Source organism: Centruroides sculpturatus, unplaced genomic scaffold, assembly GCF_000671375.1.
Source record: "Centruroides sculpturatus isolate CEXI.00-Female unplaced genomic scaffold, Cexi_2.0 scaffold115, whole genome shotgun sequence".
In the NCBI taxonomy this organism is placed as follows: domain Eukaryota; kingdom Metazoa; phylum Arthropoda; class Arachnida; order Scorpiones; family Buthidae; genus Centruroides; species Centruroides sculpturatus.
This window is the reverse complement of record NW_019384545.1, coordinates 558,588-584,428: the sequence shown is the minus strand read 5'-3', so window position 1 is coordinate 584,428 and position 25,841 is coordinate 558,588. Positions and strand designations below refer to the sequence as shown.

General features: G+C 32.1%; 2 protein-coding genes across 2 annotated transcripts in view; both read right to left on the bottom strand.

Annotated features, from left to right (window-relative positions):
• LOC111623475 (probable ubiquitin carboxyl-terminal hydrolase FAF-X) overlaps window positions 1-25,841 on the bottom strand; it is a 274,716-nt gene that overhangs the window by 216,649 nt on the left and 32,226 nt on the right. Inside the window, exons 2-4 of the mRNA XM_023366062.1 lie at window positions 25,004-25,189; window positions 13,105-13,288; window positions 1,472-1,584 (exon numbers count right to left, since the gene is read on the bottom strand). Coding sequence (XP_023221830.1) covers window positions 1,472-1,584; window positions 13,105-13,288; window positions 25,004-25,102 — 396 coding nt within the window. The 5' untranslated portion in view covers window positions 25,103-25,189. The remainder of the gene's footprint in view (window positions 1-1,471; window positions 1,585-13,104; window positions 13,289-25,003; window positions 25,190-25,841) is intronic.
• On the bottom strand, window positions 1,954-5,560 carry LOC111623477. Its single transcript, XM_023366063.1, has one exon. It carries the CDS (start codon window positions 4,113-4,115, stop codon window positions 2,892-2,894), a length of 1,224 nt encoding a protein of 407 aa, XP_023221831.1. The 5' UTR covers window positions 4,116-5,560; the 3' UTR covers window positions 1,954-2,891.

Here is a 25,841-nt window from a genome sequence, read left to right as displayed (position 1 = left end):
AAGTTAGTTGAAAGAAAAAATGAGGGGTTTCTTCCTATTGTTATTAGAAAAGTGGTTTTAGCATTAGAAAAATCAGAACATATACAAGCCAAAAAATTCAATGATGCTGTGTACACATTTTATCAAACGTGCATAGATTATCTAAATAATTGGGACATGTTTTTTATTGAAATAGAGGTATTTGAATGGGTCACATTATGCGAAATCTCTTTGTGGGTGAAAGTAGAGGAAAGCTATATCTTTATTTTGAATCATTGGTCCGTAAATATACTCGACGGTGAATTATTTGATGAAGTTTCATGTGTAAAAAAATATGTCACAAATGAAAAGATCGACGAATGGCGACAGAATAACCAGCCCTGCCATCAAAGGTGGATTGAGATTTTTGAACATTTTACAGCAAAAGAAATTGTTTTCAAAAACATTTGTAAAATCGTAGAATTTTCTTTGTCTCCCTGGATCTAATGCCTCTGTTGAATGAATATTTTCATTGCTGAATAATATGAGGATGAATGAAAAAAACCCATTTAAAAGTAAGCACCTTAGAAGCATGTATTTCCATCAAATACAACTTTCAAATGAACTGTATGGAATTTTATGACTTTAAAGCGTGAAACGGCACTATAAAAAAAATTAATTCTACTGAAAAGTATCAAAATTAATGTTGTTTAAATTTTTACAATGTGTGTATGTGTAATAATTCAGATTGTTTAAAATTTTAATGTACGCATTGTTGTATGCTACTATTTTCATAATAAATGTTATAAACTTATGAATTTTATAAGGTATTTTTTGATTTTCTTCGATATGACCTTTGTTTTTCCCCAAAAAATATGGTCACTGTAACTATAGCCTAATATATAACAAATCATATCATTTTATCAACAGAACAGTTAAAAATAAAATAGTACTGACTATGCATTTTTATTTTTTCTGAACATTTAAAAAACAAAATTACCTTTTCAATCAGTTATGTTCAACTTATCTTTTCTCAATTAGATAGTTTTATTTATTTTTTTTTTAAATCAAAACAATAGTTTACATCTTTTCAGCTTCAAATATATAATTATTATTTATTGAACAACTATCTTGATAAAGCTTAATTCTAAGCATTATACATTTACATATGCTGTTAAAAGTATCAAACTATTTGGCAAATTGAGTAACAAATGACAATTTGTTATTTCCTTATTATATTGTACATGTTATGATTATATTTTGAGAAAATTATTTGCAGTTTTGTTACAATTGGAGATTAAAATTATGATAGTAATTATACCAAGATACTTTAAGATATCAATTCCATTTCTTAAAGAATAAGCTCACAGATAATTCACTAAATGTTATATCAACTCTAATCAATTTATTTAGACTACAAATGTATTAACTATAAGTATGATATCTGAGGTCTAAAACTAGAAACAATCTAAATTATTTGAAGAACTCAATTAATAAAAAACAAAATACTTACATGTATTTCAAATTTCCAACCACTAACAGCTTCATCGGTCAAAATTTTTGTAAAAGATGTTGTTAATCCTTCTCTAAAAAACCTTTGACATGCTTCACTTCTTGTATCTAAACCTAATTTTAAAGAATTTTAATGAAAGCAATTAAGAATAATTAAAATGAAACATTAGATCTATAATCAATTAGATTATATATTAACTTACTTCCATCATTTTATCATAAATTGAAATGTGAAAAAATTTTTATTCCATCTTTGAACATTTATTTCAAAAGAAACTATTAATTCTCTCTTTTCAAATAATTCATAGAAAAATGCAATCAAAATGAATAATTATTATCATCATCTTAAATTCATTGGGATTAATTCAATAATTCACTAATAACCTGAACTAAATTTTTATCTTTCAATACTTTTCATTTCAATTATGAATAATAAAATTCTAATCAATAAAAAATTACAAAAATTCATAATTTATTCATCACCTAAAATAGTACCAATGTTCCATTTGGAATTTGATTAAATGCATTAGATCAGTGTTTCCCAACATTTTTTGTGCTATGCCCCACTTAAGCCTTTCTAAAATTCTTGTGCCCCCCTAACATATACAGCGGCTATATGGTTAACTTAAACTCTGGACGAGTCCATTTTCAAATTGCCCCCTTAATAATCCAATTGTCCCACATTGGGAAACACTGCATTAGATTGTAAAAAGTACGATAACCTGACAAAGATCCCTGAAAGTGGCTAAAACATTTCTTTTTCTAATAAATGTACCTGCTGGAATAAGTACGAAAGGTATCTGCGATTTATTAGTTATTATTCATCAGGTAAAAGATTTTCAGCAAATTTACTTTTTTGTTAATAAGATAAATAAAATTTACTCTTGCTATCAACATTAATATTTGTCTACATTGTCATTCAAGCATTTTTCTACAGTTTGTGTAATAATAATCATTCATCGCTAGTTAAATTTCCAATAGGTTTGAAAAGTTCAAAATTATAGTAACCAATGTAATATATAGTGTAAATAGATATGCATGATCTCAGTGTTTGTCATTTTTCATTTTCATTTAGTATTTATTCGTACATTAAAATAACATGCACATCCTGGTCCCGCTTTTGAATTACCAGGGTTATAAGGTTACAAATACAATTAGAAGAGACTAGTTTTACATAATTGAATTTCATAAATTTTACATAAAATTTTAAAATTTAAACTAAGTAAAAGCGAGTGTAAAATTATCCTAATTAATATTTAAATTAAAAATACCATTTTGTATTAAAGTAATATGACAGAAAAACATTATACATTAACAGAGAATTGATAATAAAAGTGCTTAACATCAAAATAAATCTAATTTAACACTAAAACCTTAATGTATTAACTTAAACAACAGAACTACCACAACAGTACAGTCCATTAGTTACATATGGCAGTGAGTGAAAAGTGGTGAAATTTTTTGAACAGTCTTTCGAAGGCACGATACACACTCTCACTTTTGAAAAAGTCAGATGGTGCACATGGCCAGTCGATATCCAGTTCTTGTAAGAGTAGTATTAGCTCCAACCGTTCGTTTTCTAAAGTGACGCAGTCGTAAATGTAATGAAAGGAATTGTCTTCTACTTGACATGTAGGACATAAAGGAGAAACTCGATTGGTGAATCTGCAAAGATAACTTGCAAACTTATCATGATTGGTAAGTATCTGTGAACTGTAGAAATTAGGAGAGAACCAGTGTAGAGTAGTGAGATGAATCAGATTAGGTATAAATTTTGCCGTGTGATTATTATTGATGTTGTTCCATTGGATTTGCCATTCGTATAAGGTGTCTCTCCAAAGTTCCTGTCGGATGGTTTTCTTGCTAATTTTGCTGTAAGTAATAGAGATTGTGTCATCCTCTGCAGCCATTTTAGCGAGGGTATCTGCTCGTTCATTTCCGTGATTGCCTTGATGAGCATGGATCCAGCTAATAATAAATTGACAATTTGAATAGCTAATAAGATTGTTAATATCAATCACAACAAAATGTGTATTGATGTTTTTAATAGCATTGTGCGCAGACATAGAGTCGGTATGTATGTGAACAGAGCAGTAGGTATAGCTGTTACAAATCCAAGTGACAGCTAGTTTAATAGCTATCAACTCAGCTTGAAAAACGCTACATTGATTCCCAAGCCGAGACTTCTGATGGTATATTTTGTTACTGTTGCAATAAGTAACGAAGCTGCAACCAATCCTATGTTGGAGTTTAGATCCATCCATATAGATGTCAATGTCAACTATTTGTTCATTAGTAAAAGTTAAATTGGATCTACAGATTGGATATTGTGTGTGATAGTAGGGGATAGGCTGTTCGTAATTATCATTTTCTATCAGCAGGCATCGTGTTTGAATGTTTCCTCCCCATTTTAATAGATGTAATTTCTGAGTATATGAGATAACAAGATCTATTGGGGGTTTCTGTGCGAGAACTTGGATGCTAGCAGTCGGTGCGGTGCAATAAGCTTTGGCGATATTAAGTAAACCGTTCCTTTGTGCAGAAATTAGTTTACGTTTAGTATGAACTTTATTGATTGTCCATCTCCAAGTGCCACATGCATACGAAATAATAGGAATAAAGATTGCGTCATACACAACAGACATTGCATGCAAGGAAAGTCCACAAACATTTCTGGCCACTTATGAGAAACCCTGGAAAATAACCCCAGTATGGCTAGTGATATATGCAATATGAGGATCCCAACTCAGGCAGTAATCTATGATGACACCCAGATATTTAATTGTTTTTTCAATTTTAATAGATCTATTGGACATTTTAATATGTGGTACCCTGAGATATAAATTGGGGTTTCTAGGCTTATTGAAAACAATGCCTTTAGTTTTCAGGGGATTAAAACATAAGTTATGATTAAGGCCCCAAGTTTGAACAGCATTTAGCAAATTATTACCTTTAAGCTCAAGATCCGCTCTTGAACGGCCTCCTAGAAGGATGAAAAGATCATGTGCATATGCAATAGTTTTATCCTGCCCAAAGCTGTTATCAAAGAAAGCATTAAATGCTATATTCCAGAGCAGGGATCCACACACAGACCCCTGTGGGCATCCTCTGGTTATAGATTTACTGACATGGAGTTGTCCGCATTCTAACACAGCCGATCTCTCATTTAAATAATCATAGTTCAGATATAATATATTCCTTGGACATGAAAATTTTTGTAATTGGAATGTAACTAGGGGCCACCAGGCACTATCAAATGCCTTGGAGATGTCAAGGCTGACCCCTAGTACTGTACATACTTGTTTTCATCCAATAGTTGGTTTATAGAAGTTACAGCTGTATTTATAGCATCTTCTGCAATTCGTATTGGTCGGAAGCCATATTGAGCATTGTTTTTGTAATTGTGGCATTCCACAAACCATAAAAGCCTTTTATTAACAAGCCATTCGAGAATTTTCCCGAGTACAGGTAAAAGTGAGATCAGTCGTGTATCTCCAGGAGATCCAAGTTTAGGAATAGGTATTATTTTAGCCACTTTCCAAAGTGCCAGAAAAATACCACGAGAGAGACAATTATTATATATATTAAAGAGATGGTGAGGGATCAGATCCCATAAATGTTTAGCTATTTCTGAAGTAATTGAATCAATGCCAGGAGCTTTATTATTTCTTAAGTTGTTAAATGCCTCATGTATTTCTTCATATTCGAAAGGTGGCATATCCTTGGTGTCAGTGGGTTTATAGGTATCATTACGCAGCGGTGTTTGTAGGCTAGCCGTTTTTAACTTGCGTTATCTTTGGTCTTTTTTACGATCGGTGAGTGTACTATATATCATTTTGTTGCTGTTGACATGCGCTTTCCAACGCCGTCTTACTTTTTATAATCGGTTTAGACCTTCGGGTGTTACAGGCTTTATTTGGCCGAGACCACGTGGTCGAACTTCGGACGGTTTTCTCTTTGACAAATTCATGTCGTACGCTTTTATGTATTACACCGCTGTGTTCACCTTCCTATCCCGATTCGATCGATATTTTATTTATTAATTTCCGATAATTACTTCGCTAGTTTTAGCGACCGTTACTTGCCGACTTTCGGCTGTTTTTTGGCNTCAATTCAATGTATCTACTTAATCGCGCCAATCTTGTACACGGTATCATTTATTGTATGTTATTCCAGCTGTTTTCATTTTTTGTAACTTTGACTATTTCAATCTTTGCGATGCAGGCGTCATGAGCCCTCTTCTTCATTCTACCCCATCCTCATCCCCTACCCTTCATCACTCTCCCTCTTCCTTCCGAACTTTTCCAACCTCCAGGTTATACCTTTGAGTGATACCTGGAGGACTCCCCTCTTCTTTTAATAATAATAATAATAATATCATTACGCAGCTGTTGCCATGTCCTTGTCTTGGTTATCATTTGGGCAAAAAAGATTGAGTTGTGAAACCATTGTCTGGATGAGATTAGGGGGTACATTAGCATTTATGTTGTTAGATGTTAAAATTGCCATTTTACAGAATTTATTTATACACATTTTAGTCAAAAACCCCCAAGGATTGTTTGCATGTTTATTATAAAAATCTTTCCAACTATTCAATTTAGCATTTTTAATCTCTTGTTTGTACAAGTGTTGACAGCGGAGATAGGCCATTTTATGTTGATTCCTTTCAGAATCATCTCTGCATCTTTGGAAGATCCGTCACAGCTGTCTGGTGGTATTGTGCAAGTTAGTAAGAGTGGAATCCCACCAAGGTAAGGTTCTAGTATGGAATGCTTTCCTAGGTATATACATGTTACATGCTCTATTTATAATATCAATATTCTTGTTAATCATTAAACGAGTCTGGTCAATGTTTTCAGATAAATCATTAATTAATTTGCTATCTAGATACTGTTTCATTCCAATCCAGTCAGCTTTGGCTAAACAGAATTTAAACTTGCATGAATAAGCAGGAAGCATTCCATAATGGTCAGGCAAGATCACCATACTTATCATCGCATGTTCACTGAGGCTGTCCTCTTTTAAAATTCTCCAATTTTTAATGTTAGAAAATATGTTACTGCTGCAAGCAGTAATATCTATCCAACTTTCTTCCCTAGAAGATGTGAAAGTTGAAGGGGAGAAAGAGTTATTCACGATCAAGAAATTATTTTGCATGAAGAACTCTTCAAGAAGTTCCCCATGTTTATCTAATTTATCTCCCCCCTGCAGGGGAATTGGGGGGAAATAAATTAGATAAATGTGGGGAACTTCTTGTTCAGTGTTTGTCAATTATAAATAAGAAAGAATCCTGATTATCCAAGCCAATGTGGAGCAATGCTATCTTAGATAATTGAAAATCAAATAAAATGGATGGCCATAGCAATTTCAGATTAAAAATTACAAATATAGAAGATTTATATGATATCACTTTTAAGCCTCTTTTTATGCCTTGGTGAATTTTATCATATATAACAAAATTTCTTGCTTCATTTATTTTACAGCTAATACATTCAATAGTTTTAAGAATTAAAAATATGTATTATTGCAGTTATATTTCAATATGAATGACTTGTCTCACATTGAAGTTAAATGATATAAAGTAACAAAAATTATTTTGTAATACATGCTATTATTTTAAACTTTTTAAATAAAGTCCATTGCAGTTTTTTGTTTTATAGCAATTTCATCTTTCTTTTCCACAATGTTTTGCAATCACCTTAGCATCCTTTTTCATGGGCAGTCTGTTTTGGATACATCTGCTCCTTTCTTCACAACCCAACTGGCCACACTGTGAGTCTAGCCAAAATCATGACGTGCATGGAAAAAAAAAATGCCTTCTTAATGCTCATAGGGAAAAAGTTAACTCAGCATCAGCCACTCACTTGGTACAGTCAAGGTTAAAAATAATAGTATTTACACACTTAGTGCATTCATGGCAACATTTTTATGAATTATAAGAAAAATGCAATACAGTGATACCTTGGCTTTCATCGATAATCCATCCGAAAACAATTGGCAAAATCCAAAACTGACGAAAATTGAGGCAATTATTTCCATATGAATCAATGTAAATACAATTAATTTGTTCTAGACACTCAAAAACACATTTTATAAAGATAAAAATAGTGTTTAATATTAAAAACAATAAGAAATTAATATAAAATGAATATAAAAGACTAATACAATGGCCTCCAAAACAGAATCGCCATCTAACTGTTTTTGATTGATCCAAATTAATAATAACTGTTTGACATCTTCAATTGTTTGCGATCTCTGTTTCATTAGCACATTCATGCCTTTTGCTACATTAGCCACCTTTATTGCTTCCTTTTTTTGCCATAATGAAACTTAGTGAATGACGACTTCCCATACTTGCATGAGGCTGATTTCAGCAATTTTAATGCCACTCTTGTATTTTCCAATGATTTCCTTCAACTCAATCATGTTCTTGGCTTTCTTCTTCCAAGAGCTGCTATCTCTGGAAACTTTCTTTAGTCCCATGTTGGAGCTAGAAGGGAAGGAAAGCAGCAATGAAATTGTTTGGCTAGATGCATGGGGTAATGCTCACACAACGAGAAACAATGCCACATTGAGTAGAAAAATGCCTTTTGCCAATGGAAAACGTGGGTCACCCTTTGTTTTTGCAAAACTAGCAGTGAGGTTATGTGGGCATTCCAACGAAATCTGAGAAGTTTTTCATGGAAAAAAAATCAATGAAAACCAAAACCGACAATAACCGAAGTCAATGAAAACCAAGATATTACTGTAGTGTATTCACTTATAGGTTCACCTCAGATAATGTAGAACCTTGTTAATCAGAGCTCATGTAATCTGAGATCTACTGTATCTGAATTTTTCTGTCATTCACACAGTTATTTCTTATGAGATCATAAGTTTACTCTATACTATAAATAACCAACAAGTTCATTGTTTAAAATTAAAAAACCCAAATAATCAATTAAAGAAATTATATTATCTAATTATATATATATATTTATATATATACACACATACACATACAGAAAAGTAAATATGGATGATCTACAATACTAAACAAAATTTATTTTTCTTGATGGATCAACAACATTTTTATTAAAGCTTTAATTGAAAAACTAAACAACTACTTACTTTATATCATCAAAAAAAACTCAAGACTGGAACAATCTGTAAAATAATCTAAAAGACTGAAAACAATTGACAAAGAACCAAGGAAGTAAAATTAAATAGAAGCTATAAGAAAGATTTAACAAGGGCAAAATTAGTTTAGAATCAAGAAAATCTAAAATATTAGACAATACTAGAAAGATGAACTATATGGCTTCTTGTTCAAACATACTCTGGTCTAAATAAAAGTTTAGCTCAATAAGTAAATGCCACACTATAAGAAAGAAAATCAATAAATTGATGATAACTGGCAAGACATACTTCTGCACTAAAGACTCAAAAAAGGACAGTATGAAGCAACTGCCAGCCAATAAGCTATTTACCAACAACTTCAAACTTGTGATAGTAATAACAGCAGATGCCACACAAAAATACACAAGAGAAAATAACTTATTTCAACTGAACAGAAAAGGAAACTACAATAGAGCATCAATTATCCGACCCCCGATCAACCATTGCATCAATTATCCGACCCCCGATCAACTGTCACATAGGTTAACCGACTGCGTTCTAGTCGGCATATTCAAATGTCCACTAGTGATGTGGCACTACAATATTTGGCTATGTCTTGGCTACTTTAATATTATTTTTACATGTTTTAGCTGGCAACACTGGCTTGATCATGAAAGGGAGCCAGTATTTATATGAGGCTTAATTTTCTAATTTTTAACGATGCAATAGAGATGATTATTATTTTTAAAAAAAATTTTGTTAGGCTTAACATCAATGAAAATTCAACGCGAAGTAGGTTAATAGTGATATACTAATTACATGGTATTTACATGGTAATTACATGGTAGTGTATTAGTATAGTATATACTAATACACTATACTAATAATTTTTTTATATTTTTTCATATTTTTTGATTATCCATTTTTTCAGTTATCTGACCAATCCCAGTCCCCAATTGAGTCGGATAATTGATGCTCTACTGTATACTGTATATAACTTTATATACAGGGCAAGTCTAAAGTCCCTTGCACTTTTTTCAATGTTATTTAGAAGGTCATGTGTAGAGAATTAGGTGACCTTTTTGACAACCTTGAAAATTATGTTCAAGGTCATAAGGTAAAATAAAATCATTTCTACTCATAAATTTAAAGTTTCAACTCATGCAGTCCTAAATATATCTATTTGAATCTAGAAAATGGTTTTAGACTAATTAAATGATGCTCTTTAACTTTATCATTGAATCTTTCACATTACCTCTGCTCATTACAAAGTTACACAAATGACCTTTGTTGACCTTAAAAATAATTTAAGGTCAACAAACAGATCCCATCTGGTTCTCCGTATATGATTTCCTAAGTAACTACATTAACAAAATTAACATATCTTCAGTACTTACAGAATGAAAAGAGTGCAAGAAACTTTTGACTCAGCCTCTATATAAACACATAAAAGGTCACCTTCTAATAAATAAAAACTGGACTTTAGATTGATTATAAAAATGTTTCCTAAATAAATGAATACTGAAATACTTGGAAATGATTGGTGTTAGTAAAATAAAGAAATTTATAAACATAAGTCTGAATAATTTTATAGAAAGTAATAGAAAACTATGCCAGATTAGCATCAAAAAATTTTTTGAAGAAAATTTCATTTTTTTTCATTATAATTCATAATCTCTACAATTCCATTATCAATAGTTTTTGAACAAACTGAGCAAAAAATATAGGGTATCGTGTGCACTTTTAAATATTAACAGATTTGGAACTATACATGGTAAAATTAATCTGTAAAAAACATAAGCCTGATGTGTCTAGATTTTTTCTTGTTATTTCAAAAAATTTATTATTATTATTATTCTTGCACATTATTAATTTTTTTTAACTTCAAAATGAGTTTTCTTTTCAAAATTGTTATTGACCAATGGCTTCTTTAAAAAGTGCACTGCATTCTTTAATGCTGAAATCCATCACTTCTGTCTGAAGAAGGGTTTGTGGGTCAATAACAATTATGAAAACAAAACAGCCATTTTAAAGTTAAAAAAAAATTTTAATAATGGGCAATAATAATAATCAATTTTTGAAATAATAAGAAAAAAACTAGATACACCAGGTTTATAAATGTTTTTACAGATTAATTCTACCATGTATAGTTCCAAAACTATTAATATTTAAAGCTCTGCACATACTTTATAGCCACGCCTCAGTTTTCACATCTTCAGAACAATCTACAATTCTTGAATAATTGAAATTAAACCACATCTCAAGCATAGCTGAAATATACAAAAATACTCAAATAAAAACCTTTTAATTAAATGCAAACATTTAGAAGTTAAGAACAAAATTTTATCTTAAAAAATATCATCAAATTAATTAACACCTAGGCTTGAGTTTTCTGACATTGCAGTTGACGGTAGCTCAATGATAGAAAACTCTGTAGTAACCATATGGAAACAGAGTTAGAAACACTTATTAAAATATCAGGAAAATGATCATCACGAAAAGACTCTGCAAACATAGAACCACACTGGCAGGCTGTAGTTTCTTGAGAAAGTGGACATGGAATAATACAAACTCAGTGATCAGTTGAAGACAGTTTTGACAAATATAATGATGCAATAAAGGCTTACTGAAATAAAATATAAAGGGCTAATGAAATATATATAAAAAAAACAATAAAACTTGGTAAANTGATTAATAGGATTACTGCATCTATGCAAGCATAGAGCCCTTCATCAGAATCAGTTTGGCTTCTCTAAAAACAAAGGTACAGTAGATTCCATCCATTGGGTCATTAACTACATCCACCATGCTAAACAAAACAATCAGCATACCACAATTATCACTATTGACTTTAGAGGTGCCTTCAATCATGCCTGGTGATATTTTATCCTGCACACATTATATGCTCATCACTGCCCTCAAAATCTTTACAAACTTCTTCAGTCCTATCTTAGCAATAGGAGTGTAGGTCTTTTTTTTTCATTTCATTTTTTTATTTAGTATTTATTCGTACATTAAAATAACATGCACATCCTGGTCCTGCTTTTGCATTACCAGGGTTATAAGGTTACAAATACAATTAGAAGAGACTAGTTTTACATAATTGAATTTCATAAATTTTACATAAAATTTTAAAATTTAAACTAAGTAAAAGCGAGTGTAAAATTATCCTAATTAATATTTAAATTAAAAATACCATTTTGTATTAAAGTAATACGACAGAAAAACATTATACGTTAACAGAGAATTGATAATAAAAGTGCTTAACATCAAAATAAATCTAACTTAACACTAAAAACTTAATGTATTAACTTAAACTAACAACTGAACTACCACAATACAGTCCTTTAGTTATGTGTGGGAGTGAAAAGTGGTGAAATTTTTTGCACAGGTAAAAATTTTTGAAAAAATTTGGAGACTTAAAAAACATTCCAAAAATTCAAAAAACAAAATTTTTTTAGGGGGGCCGAAAGGACCGAGTTTTATGTAAGGCTATGTAACATGCCCGAGTTAACTCGGGTGAAGAACTAAAGGAATTAAATTAATTAATTAATTTAATTAATTAATTAACATTAAGCATTGATAGAATTTCTGTAAGTCAACTGAAAAAGCAACATTTATGGTAATTAATCCAAATTATTATATAATGTTCTTGCATCCTCTATCAGAATCTGTATTTTAAGTTTGTTGAAAACTAATCAATATTATAGAAAATTCATTTAATTCAGATTGAAGTAAATATATAAAGTTATCACAGGTTCAATCATCTACTGTGAAATCATTGATTCAATATCATTATAGGACTACTACTACTCAACAAGAAATAGATGGATCCTTCAATGACTCCCAGATTAATTTGTTAAACTTTTTATGCACAATTAAGAGTGTGAAAGACAATTAAGAGTGTGAGAGACAATGGAGTGTGAGACAATTAAGACAATTAAGAGTGTGACAATTAAGAGACAATTAAGAGTGTGAGACAATTAAGAGTGTGAGAGACAATGGAATATTTACTCTATTTATTTCAGCTACGAGTTAGCCATAGTGATTTTGAAAAAGAATTTTTGATTAATTATAGATGTAAATATAATTATTTCATTAAATTATTGAAATTATAAGATCTGCATATACCATTCAAGATAATTTATTATTTCATATTATCAGGTAGAGCAGAAAATAATGTCCAATTTTCAGGTGAGTGGTTGGTTTATTCTTCAAACCTAATTTATTAATCTCCTACATCTACCCTTGGTTTACTACGACAGTTTTCTATGACTGTTCTCCATCTGATGAGTAGTTTGTTTACACCTTCTGAAAAAAGCACTGGATTTACTCCTCCAATGCATGAGATATTTCATTTTCTTTTATAAAGAAAATTTATTCAATTCTGGCACTTCAAATTACAAATATATTGAACAATGTATTTTAAGCTGAGAATGAATAGATATTAGCATTACTTGATAATATGCTATAAGCAAATGTAATTTTATTATTTACAATGAATAAATGAATAGAGAAATCCAGTTTTTACTTTACCTTGTTTACTTAGAATAATTGCAGAATCGAGAAGAATTTCAAGTTCTCCTTTTGGTAAAACTGGTACTACCCATCTTGGTCTATTAATCATTTCATCTAATCTCGCCAATTCAGCATGAGGAAATTCTGGTTCTATACATTCTAAAACTTCTTCATCTTTCCAATTTTCTGATGATTCTGTTACCTAATATAATTAAATTTTTATCAATACTATGCACTATCATTACATTAAATATATTTTATAAATTTTCTACATTTATAATTAATATTCCATTTGACAAATCCTACCAAACTAAAACAGTTATATAAATGTAAATTAACTTTACTACTATATTTGAATCCCCTGTCATATCTCCACCTTGTTATGGCAGGGGGCTTGTTATGGCAAGGGGCACCTTGTTATGGCAGGAGGCAGTGATCTGTGCTGTGGTGTCTTGATGGGTTTTCCCATCTGAGTGCTGTGACCAGGTCCAAAGAGTCCAGTACCTCCCACAAACTAAGAGCACAATGCCTCTAATCTTGACATTGCTGGATGTTTGCCAATGCCAAAAAAGGGTATCATACAAAGGCTGGAAGATACCCAGGTAATATAATGAGTGCCATGAACAATCACCTTGGGCACCAGGTTACATCCCATTGTAATCAGATTTGCATCTGCATTGGAAGCTCTCAGATGTTGACCATATATTTCCCCCATGTTATATCCCACACACAGATTTTTTTTCTAAAAATGTATGTGAAATGGTATGTTGGAAGTTCTCCAACAGGTTCAAAGGAACTAATTGATCCTTCATCTCCCACTCCCTCAGGAATGTCCTTCTGAAGTGAGTAGAGCATACTGAAGAATCTGCCCTTGCCAGCTCTATCTGCAGGATCTCTCTTGATCTGGCATCTTCCTTAAAGGTGACAGACATGGCTTCTTCATAAGCCCCTGCTACTTCTGCTCCTGATGGCGGTGGGACCCAGATTGAGAATGGGTTCCATCTTCTCAGCCAGAGATATACTTTGTTCTTTAAAGTTTTTTGGAGTGCAGTTCATGGTCTGTGAAGCAGAGATGAAAGCAGCAGAAAATGGAAAGTGTAGAATCAAATAAATTCACTATTTATCACACCGGAACTACTAAACAATTTACACACCTGAACCATTTACGGTGTGATCACGCAAAAATAGGTAAACAAACGTTTTCGAACCCCTAAACGACATGTTTGAAGGAATTTCTACTTATAACGGGATATCAAACATCTTTATAGAAACTGATTGGAACCTGAAGCAGAATCCAGAAGGGGTTCGAAAATGTTTGTTTACCGATTTTTGCGTGATCACACCGTAAATGGTTCAGGTGTGTAAATTGTTAAGTGTAGAATCTTTGGATACCCTTACCACTTCTGAAAACTGCAATCCTATGGCTGTGTGCAGTTCTAAATATTCTGCTTCAGCACTGAGAATGCCTCACCCCTTTGCATTAAACCCCTAGCATCCCAAAAGTTTCTAATAGAACTGAGAACATAGCTGAAAAAAAACTAAACCGGTTGCAAAACAATATGATGGCCACCTGGCCATCATTCCTGATGACAACCTGAATATCTTTCTCTTCTGATTTATCACATCATATTCAGGACTTTCTCCTGAAGAAGATTAACAAATCTGTGAGCCTGGCCAATCCTCATAGGTTTGTTTCTTGCAACTTTCTTTAGAGGTCATTGAGATTGGCTTGCTTCTCATTGAAAAAAGTGACTTGGCTTAGGGAGTGTATTGAAACCTTCGCTCACAGATAAGTCCTTGACTCACTGTTGACTCATCAGGGTTGTCTGCCCAAATCTGCAAACATTTTTATTAGTGATCACAGGCCAAAAACATGAATATCCTCCTTGAATTCATAAGAGACTTGGACTCAGAACCTGGGTCTGACAACTGAGCACAAAAGGATGCTAGATAAGGTTTTTGGCCCCTCTAGCCAAGTGTTTTCTGGGATTGCCAGGTGACTTTTAAGATCCTTGGTAGTCAGCAGCTTTAGGGCCAAACAGAAGGCCTATTGGTGATGGCTTGCAATTGTTGGTTCCAGAGCCTAGCTGTAGACCAATAGGTACTAGTTTTGGGGCCTAATTTGAGGTCATTGCCCACTGCTGTAAGCTAAATTGGCAGCTTCTGGGCTTTCTGTAGTAGCAAGCTTGCTGCTGCTGACTCATTGTCAGCTAGCAAGGCCTAACTGACTGGCCCAGTGCCACTGACTCACAGTGAGCTTCATCATAACATGTGGAGTTTCCACTAAGACTAAATCATCACATTAAGATTTATCCAAATCAATCTCCAAAGCTACAAAGTGGCTCTTGCAGTGCTGAGTCACTGTATAGTAAAGGATGACATTGACATAACCATGATACAGGAGTTATGTTTTCAGGGGTCGGGTCTTGTCTAACTTAGATAGTATCCTTTATCACCAATCACCTGTTAAGGATCCTATAAACTTGTAATTTTGTTAGTAAACAGATTCAAATATTCCACAACTCAGATCTCTGGACAAGAGTTGCATGTGTAATAGTTGATGTTAATGGTGTTAAGGAGGAGATTTTAGTCTCCTCTGCATATCTTCCTTATGATGTTATTGAACCTCTCTTTATAGTGAGATCAGATCTGTGGTAGATTTTTCTATCACTTATCACACTCCTCTTCTTCCTCTCCTAATTGGTTTTGATGTAAATGCACACAACAGTATTTGGATGTAAGGATAACAATCCCAGAAGAGATGATCTCGTAGACTTTTAGGTGAATATAGATCTGGTAATCTTAAATAAAAACCCACTTATGTCACTTCCAAATGTATGGAAATTCTGGACCTCTACCTTCTTATGATTTAGATAGTTAGCAGAGTAGTGAATTGATGTGTCTGATAAACTTCCCTGTCTGATCACAGTCACATCATATTCAGCCTTAGTTTTGTTTCTAGTTTAAAAAGGGTGACCATCTTGCAACCCAAAGAAGACTGATTGGGCACTTTTTAATTAGCAAGAGAAGCAATCCAATCTGGAAAATTGGGTTGCTTCTCTTGATTTGGTTCTATTTTCAATATTGAGTTAACTGTTGATCTTTGTGCAACAGCACATTCTTTAGTCCTACATTATTAGTAGTCCTACTCAAGGAAAGTTCACCCATCGTGTAGTTCCTTGGTGGAACATGACATTGAGCTCTCTGAGGTCTTCAACTTAAAAATTATTTAACTGAACTAAGTATACTGGGAGTTTTATTATAAAGCTCTCAGAAGGCAAACTAATCTTCATGAAGAAAACTTTGGCTTGAACATTTTTAACGTTTCTAGCAATTCCAGACTAACAAAGATTTTACCTAAGGAATACTGCCCTGAACTAGGTTCCTTGATACTTTCTGATGATAAGTCTTTCTGCTTGGGAAACTATTCTGTTTACTTGAGGCACATTTCTCAGGCTCCAAATTGATAATTCAAGTAAGCCCTTGGCATTTTCTAAGCCCCTCACCCAGAACTAATAGGAAATCCCAGAGATTGGCTAGACTGATGGTTTTTACTTTTAAGATTCAACAACAATTAAATCGTTTGATCCATTTAAGTTAACTGGGCCTGATGGCATCATTCTGGCTAACCTGCAATATGGAGCTGACATTTTAGCTCCATTCTCACATTTACTGTGTTTGTCTGACATTACACTATGTGTCATCTGCCTGTGACTTAAACTTTTAAAACTACTTAAAACTTTTTCTGAAGCCAAGGCTTTTAGACCTATTAGCCTAATATCTTTTATGTTAAAGACATTGGAGAAATGTATTGATAGGCATCTGAGGGACACTAGTATAATAAGGTTTCTTCTTCATTCTCTTCAGTTTGTTTATGAATCTGGCAAATTGTGAGGCTACTTTATACAATTTGATCTTCCAAAGTGAATGAACTTTAGATGTCAAGGAGATTGTATTAGCTGCATTTCTTGACATTGAGGTTGCTTTTGATAAGGCTTCTTTCAAGACTACCAAATATGCTGCCCTTTAGCATGGCACAGTTCAACTAGTTTGCTGGATTATTACTTTATGCTACCCCACTGTCGCATGGAGACTTCCCTTTTTGGAACTTTCCTGAGAGAATCTGTAGTGTAAAGCTATCCTCAAAGTGACATTCTTTTATTCTTGTTGTAGTGTCTTGTTGCAGACAGTCTCCTGACAGACCTTAATAAATATAGGTTTTATTCTCAGAATTATGCATATCATGGTTCTGCTTTGTATGGGGAAAATTCTCCAATACTCTGTCAGACCTCCTTCGAAGAAACCTGGAATTGTGTGCAGAGTTTGTGCAGGCATAACAGCTTAAGCATCAGTCCTGACAAAATTGTTATTGTTCCCTTCACTCACAGGAAAATTTTAACTAGTTTCTGTAAACCTCTTCTCTGTAGTAAAAAGTGAGGTTTTCTTCCCAGGTCAAGTACCTTGGGGTTTTACTTGACTGTAGCCTGTTATGGATCTTACATCTTGAGATGATGTTAGACATGGTCAGGCATATCTTCTGGTTATTATATGATTACAGGTTACCTGATGGAATGTTATAGATAACATTCCATTGGGTAACTGTTCTGTCGCACCTGAAGAACTCAGGAGGAGTTGGAAAACATTTTCGCAGTGTTTGTTTTTTGTATTATATGCACCAGAAATTTGTTCAGTGTCTGTTGTTACATACATCCCAGTGTGGAGTGGTGTATATTGTAAGTAAATTTAACAAAAAATGTATATTTCACATATTTTCATATGCATCATCACATAACATGAATTTAAAATTTGCACAAATCTAGATAACTTAGTAATGAGATTTATAATTTTCTATTACATAATCATCATCAGATATGTAAGGATTATAATCAAAATTTGATTATGATCTTCAAATTAATATCATATATTAATTTGAAGATTTATAACAATTAAGAGACTTGATCAGCATAGTTATAATTGTTGTAGTTTTAAACTGTTACATACAGTATATTATTGTGTATAAAAATAAAAGAATCGTAGAGTGATGAAATAGTTTAGGTTACAAATTTGGATATATATAAAACTTCGATAAACAAAACATTTTTTAACTAATGTAGAACTTGGTAAATGAATTTTATATTGGGCAAAAATAAAAGCAAACATATTTGAAAAATTGATGGTTTGGTAAATTATTGAATATTATATTTAGAATTTTTACAACTTTCAATTCTTTCATCTACATAAAATAAAATATTAATTAAAAGACTTCTTGTTATTTTTTACATTTTATATTCTTCCAAAGGTTGTTCATAAAGTTTCAATAACCATTTCCAGCATGATTACATACAACTAACATTAATTTCTATTACAGTAGTACCTCAGGATACGAATGCTCCAGCATAAGAAATTTTCAGGATACGACATGAAATTCGAACATATTTTTGCTCCATGATACAAACAAAAACTCACCATACGACATTACATTAGTTCACAGTGCCATTTTTTATTCACTTCTGTTCATTGATCTCAGTCTACGTGTTTGCTTTGTTGTGGAAGGATCTCACTCAATAAAGGAAATCTTGAGGTATTATCAGAAAGTGACTGATTTTATTGAAATGAAACATCCCAAAAAGGTTCACACTGGCCGTATTGCTGCTAACAGTAATGACATTTGCCTAAGTCATTTTAGAAACATTTTAAAAAGTATGCAAAGCCAAACCTCTTTGGATAGATATTTTACCAAGCGACCGCTATCCAGTGAAAGTGCTGGTGGAAGTGAAGGAAAGAAAGCAAAAAGCAGTGAATAAAAAATTTTAAAAAGTATATAAAACAAAAAAGATAAAAAAAAATTAGTGTTAAGTTATTTTTAAGTTATTGTTACATTATGTTACGTAAATTAAGTTTAAGTATCATTTCTCTTCTCCCTCTCCTCTGCCACCAGTTTATCACCTCCACCACAGTCTATTCTCGAAGGTAAAGTGCAAATAAAACTACATTTTTTTTATCAATTATTATTCTATTATGGTTATTTATACATTTACAACTACAAAATGCATTTTTCAGTGTTTTCCTTACTAAAGTTATTTTTTCAATGTACTACTTAGCTTTAATTTGAGTGTTTTTTCGTGTTGGAACGGATTATTTGGTTTTACATGTAATCATATGGGGGAAAATGATTCACCTTACGACATTTTCATGATATGATCTCAGTTTCGGAAGGGATTAATTTTGTATCCTGATGTACTACTGTATTTGACAATTCACATAATTCATGCTCACTTCCTGTAATACTAAATGTTTTTTTAAATTGTCAAATAATACAACAACAACAACATTATCAATTGGAAATTATAATCTGGTATCTGAATTCAAAAAAGAATGTGTTAATTTAAATGGGACATTGGTGGGTGATGTATGTTAACCCTAGATAACTAATCATTCGTCCACAAGACGATGCACCTCCACTCGAAAGTGAAATTTAGAAACTTTCCCGCGCTTCCTGCCGGTCATTCTTTTTCTACCTTAATAATTTTAATAAACAGTGCAGTGTGTGATGTAATTGTGTCCACACATCAATTAGAAATGGACTTACAGCCATCCCATAGTCTGCTTGATGAAAGTTTAGTTACTACATAAATTTGTTGCAAAGGCATGTACAGTACATTATGTACATTGTTATGGTTGCAGATGTAAACAGTCAGTACATGATAAATGCCATTCCCTATTTGGAAAAAGGTACTGATCCTCAGAAACAAATATTGGCTACGTTTTTCATAAAGGAAATAACATCTATTTTACATAGAACAAACTGTAACATTACTGTGGATAACAGGTTCACATCTGTATCTTTGGCAGATGAACTATTGAAGTCACCTTATAATTTGACCTTAGTTGACACTCTTAGAAGTAACAAAAGAGAAATTCCTGAAAAATTAAAAAATTCTTAATCACACGCTGTTGATACAGTAGAATCTCGCTTATCCAGACTAATTGGGGATGAAAATAGTCCAGATAATTGAAAGAATAACAATAGACAGCAAAAGATATGTACAGTACATACATTATGAATAATTTTTATTTATCTAGATTTACATATACTGTAGCCTCCATATTAAATTATTTTTTATTAAGAAATTCAATTATTGTTTAACTTCATAATTTTTTCATTTTGTTTTTTTATATCTGAGATCATTGACATTCCAACACCATATTTATTAGATAATGAATGTCCAGACTCACCACGTTTCAAACCATTGATTATATCCAATTTGTCTTTAATGATAATACAACACGTTTTCTTTTTGATGACATATCGATAGTAATAAAAATAAATACTGTATTTAAATCGTGATCAAATTTTCAAGAAACAAACATTCGTATTGAATTTGTACTACTACTGACCGGTACTAACAGACTACTTATTGTTTAAAGGCCCTCTGGTGGCACAAGAAGACGGATTTTATAAAATAAAAAACAGTTGAAACTGTCAAATTTTTATTCATAAAAATGTAAACTATCATTTTATGACGATTAAAATTTTTTCATTGTGTTCATGGCTTTTAAGTAATGCATAAACCTTTGAGGTGCGAGGCCATAGGCGGTGGCCCATGTCGCCCATGCCTTATGCTACCATTGGCCATAGAAATGATGTAATTTCAATATAAATTGTTTACAAATTTGTATGTCAAGTTATATTTTTATTACAACACAAAATGTATTGAAAAGTTTACGACCACTGTGCCGGGTGAGACATTGTTGGAACAAAAAAAGTTGTGTGTTCCATCATATACATAAACAGTATTGCAATTCGCCAAGTGCAAATCAGCAAATTCGTAAAATTTTTGTTTATTTTGAACAATCCAAATAATCAAGGTTCTACTGTACTTCAATATTTTGTTACGACGGCAATAAGACATTAGTTTCGTACAAAGCCAAGTCAAATAAAGTTGTTTATGTTTTGTTGACTATTCATGATCAACTTAACATCGATGAAAATACAGGAAAACCACAAATAATACATTTTTATAATAGTACAAAGGGTGTGGTAGACACAGTAGATCAAATGTGTTCAAATATGAGTCAAAACCAAAAGGTGGCCACTATGCGTGTTTTATAATATGTTAAACCTATTAGCAGTCAACAGCTATGCTATCTATGTCTCTAATAACATTAGAAACAAAAACACCCAATGTCCCAGCAGGATTTCTTTATGAAGATGGGAGACAAACTCATGGAGCCCCGGCTACAACAGCGGTTACAGTGTCTTCGAGGCATGATATCAGAACCATGATACAGGATATTCTAGGTGATGTGCCCAGTGTAGAAGCTCATACTCATTCTGCATCAAATCCACGTAAAATATTCTAATTATGTCCATCGAAAGCTCGACAAATGACAAAACACCGTTGCATGAAATGCAAAAATGCGATTTGTGGCCTCCATAATGTTAACATATGTAGCAACTGCGTGTAATGTTATTTCCTAAATATTTTGTCCTTATTTAGTTCCTATTTATCCATACTATTGTGTCATGTAACAAGTTATTTTTATTAAACAATTTTGTTGATATTAATGTATTTTAATGTGTAGTCTGCTCGACAAATGTGTAGTTATACAGTAGAACCTCGATTATCCGGATTTTCGATTATCCGGATTGTTCAAAATAAACAAAAATTTTATGAATTTGCTGATTTGCACTTGGCGAATTACGATACTGTTTATGTACGTGATGGAATGTATAACTTTTTTTGTTTCAACAACGTCTCACCCGGCACAGTGGTCGTAAACTCTTAAATTTATTTTGCGTCGTAATAAAAATATAATTTGACATATGTATTTATAAATAATTTATATTCAAATTATATCATTACTATGACCAAGGGCGGCGTATGAGCAACGTGGGCCACCGCCTATGCATCGCGGTGCGAAGGGCCTCGCGCCTCGAAGGTTTATGCATTACTTAAAAGCCGCGAACGCGACGAAAAAATTTTACTCGTCATGAAACGATAAATAGTTTGTCAAATTTTTATTCATAAAAATGCAGTTTCAACTGCTTTTTATTTTATAAAATCCGTCTTCTTGCATCACCAGAGGTCCTTTTAAACAATAGCTAGTCTGTTAGCGCTGGTCAGTAGTAGTCCAAATTCGATACAAACGTTTGTTTCTTGAAAATTTGATCACGATTTAAATACAGTATTTATTTTTAATATTACCGATATGTCATCGAAAAGAAAACGTGTATTATCATTAAAAGACAAATTAAAGTATTTGTTTCGATTATCCGGATTTTTCCTTATCCGGACTACCTTCATCCCTAATTAGTCCGGATAATCGAGGTTATACTGTAATGTAACTGAAAATTAAGTTTAGTTATCTAAAGTTAAGTACCTGAATCAATTCCTAATGTCTTCCTTTTCTCAATTATTTTATTTGCTTCCATATTTGCAATTTCTGTATTTTTGAAAGATTTCAGGTTTACTCCCTTTTTTCCATCTAAGATTCGTCTTGTCGTCAATGACTTTTCAGTAGTGATAGCAATTTTATTGACGACAGTAATAGATTTGTGTGTTGAACTCAATACACCAAATTAGAAGTTCCTCAAAAGTTTAAGCCAACATGGTCAAAAAGAGATTGGTTAATACCATGGTTTGGAACATTATGCAACTAATGCTGTCCTGGTGGACAACATTAGTTGCAGTATTACTTGGTCTGCTATTTACAATTTTAATCTGTATACTAGAGACCAAATTTAAAAAGTTTTTGGATAGTATAATATTTTTAGAATTCTACTTAATCATGCTATTTTACAATTAGAAAATTATTCTACATTATTCAATCAAAAGCAAACTTTCTTTATAAATTGTATGTAATTCCAAAAAATAATGCATAATCCATACTTGATGTTTATCATGCAAATCATTTAATGTCTGATAAGATCTTAAAAGATATTTTCAGAAGGAAGTTGAACCAATGGTCAGAAACCATATTATCAGAGGAATGCTGTAAGTGACAACTGAGAAGACATAAGTGGGTGGTAGTTATGAATAGGCGGGTAAAGATTTGAGAGCAAGAACAAAGCAGGAGAAGTGGTGCTTAAAATGGTGCATATGATTTAGTGCAGCTAACACATTTTTCAAGAAAAATAATTATTATATCCTACAATAATGGATCATATAGTTCATAAAATAGATGGTGTTCTTTCACCCTTGTTGTGGATAATCTCAAGGGACCTTAATAGTTCTGGATTGCATGTCCAAGGATATAAAGACAATATTGTTCTACTTTATATCAGAAAATTTCCCAGCACTCTGTTCGTAAGTCAGACCTTATTCAAAGAGACCTGACACAGGACTTGCCTTTTTTATGCCCCATACATAAGGTTTGTCATCAGCTCCATGCAAATTTAGTTTAGATTCATCTGAAAACAGCATAATCCTGTATGTCAGTGTCAGTCAACACTCAGCTCCATGCTTCCATGCTGTTTAGCCAAGATAAGACACTGTACATCTTAGTTGTCACTAATGCCTTCTTATATAGATAGTAAGCATTTAAACTGAAGTTATACAGTTTATGTACTTGCTTTTAAATTTATCTGCTCTATCCATTTTACTTTCAGCCCTAAAAAACTAGCAATGTTCTTGAAGGCTAAGACACTAGCATCCTATCATGGCACAACATACTCAAATGTTTACCTTCCGATTCAGCTTTTCTTTCATTGTTGCCATGTTCACACCGACTTTGCAACAAATCCAAAATTGTTAATTAATGACATTTTTTGTTCAAATGTAGTTATCTAAGATGATGATCTGAAAGAAAACTGAAAAAATTTCTAGTAATAAAATGTATTTGGCTCCTTGAACTAAGCAGCTTTACAGCATTGCATATTACAATGGGTGATCAGTTAACGAACAGTTTGGACTGTGAACAAATCGAACAATGAACACCTGACAGAACAAACACAAGAAGCAGTGATGCATTTAAGATTTGTAAAACTATATTTTACTGGCATCTATGAATAGTTTATAGAACTAGACTTTCACAGCTGTATACAAAACCATTTTTGCACTAGTTGATTTCTGTTTTCTGAATTTTTATAAGATAAGTGTTTTTCTGTACTTTTTATTCAAAAAAAAAAAAAACCTGATAATATTACGAAACCTAAACATAGTGGAGTGTCAAGAGCTGTGTTCACTACAGAAACTTAGCAAGAGATAATAGCCAGTAGGAACATCAGACATCTACCCACTCTCTAGGTAGAGAGTGGGTAGATGTCTGATGTTGCTAAGCAGTATTAGTTCAACAGGTCTACGGTAGGCACAATCTTAGCTAAGAAAGGTATAATGAAAAAAATTCAAATAGATAAAGTGATGAAAATGGTATATGAGAAACAAAGATGTGCCATCTATAAAAAAATGGGGAGATTGCTTTCAGTTTGTTATTACGTGTAAATAAATGTATTAATTAATAAATTATATAAAATTTATTTATTTTTTGGGGTCATCAGAACGAACTAATTAAATTTCCATAAAAATCTATGATAAATTGATAATCAGTTAATGAATAATTCAGATAGCGAACATTGTCTTGGAACGGATTATGTTTGTTAACTGATCACCCACTGTATTTACTGCATAACATTCATTTTAATTGGTAATATAAAACAGCTCATAGATCTGAAGAAATTATAACAAATATTTGTCAAAATTGTTTGTATATTTGTTGCTTTAAGTTTTATACACCACACTTTGTTATATAGATACAAAATTTCAATACTGTGCATTTTTTTCATTTTAAAATGTTTTTAGAATATAATAATAATATTATATTCTAGTATAGTAGTATAATAATAATATTATATTCTATATTATATTCTATAATAATAATAATTATTATTATTAGTATAAATGAATAAAAATATTACCGTGGTAGGACTAGGTGAATTTTCATCAGCCGGTTGTGAAGGCTTTTCTTCTTGCCAATCCCCCCCTCCACCTTGTCCCCCTTGTGTAACAATAGTCATAGCGGCGTATGTAAAAAACTTTCAATGTAAGTTAAAACTGCAGAAAACTGGAAACATATATGAGATGTCTTCAGCATGAGTATAAATCTGAAATAAATTCGTTATTAAATACAGTGAATAATACAATTATAATCACAATTCCTCAAATTCAAAGAAAGATTTTATTATCCTAATAAGAGAAATTTATTAAATTTTATTTTATTACGATTTTGTAGTTAATTTGAAATATTTTGAAAATTAATAAAAAAAAACTTGAAGGCATTTTTTTCAATTTTCAGAACATTTTATTACATAAAATATTTTTGTATCTTTTATAAATAAAAAAAATTATATTCTATGATTTTTAAACTTATTGCCAAGTAATTATAAAACTTAAATAATAGCAGTTTTCTAACATTGTCACAGTTCATTTAATGTACAGTAATACCCCGACTTACGCTATTTTCAAATCTCGTCGATTCATCTTTTGTTTGAGCGCCACACAACCCTTGATTACTCACTCCCTCCACACTATTGTTCAGCTTACATGTTCAGATGTGTCGCGCGGAATCCACACATAGCTACGATTTATTTTGTGTTATTTATTTCTGTGTTTGTTATATCTACGGAGACTCGAGAGACTCTACTATGTCATCCAAACAAAGTAGAACTAATTATTCGCATCAAACAAGAAAAGAAAAACTTTATCTTTGGAATGTAAAGTTAACATTGGGTATGTTCGTAAAGTCGAACGAGTTAA

Excerpts from the sequence above, each read along its gene's own strand:
- LOC111623477 (XM_023366063.1), bottom strand. The coding sequence starts at position 4,115 with ATGTCTGTTGTGTATGACGCAATCTTTATTCCTATTATTTCGTATGCA.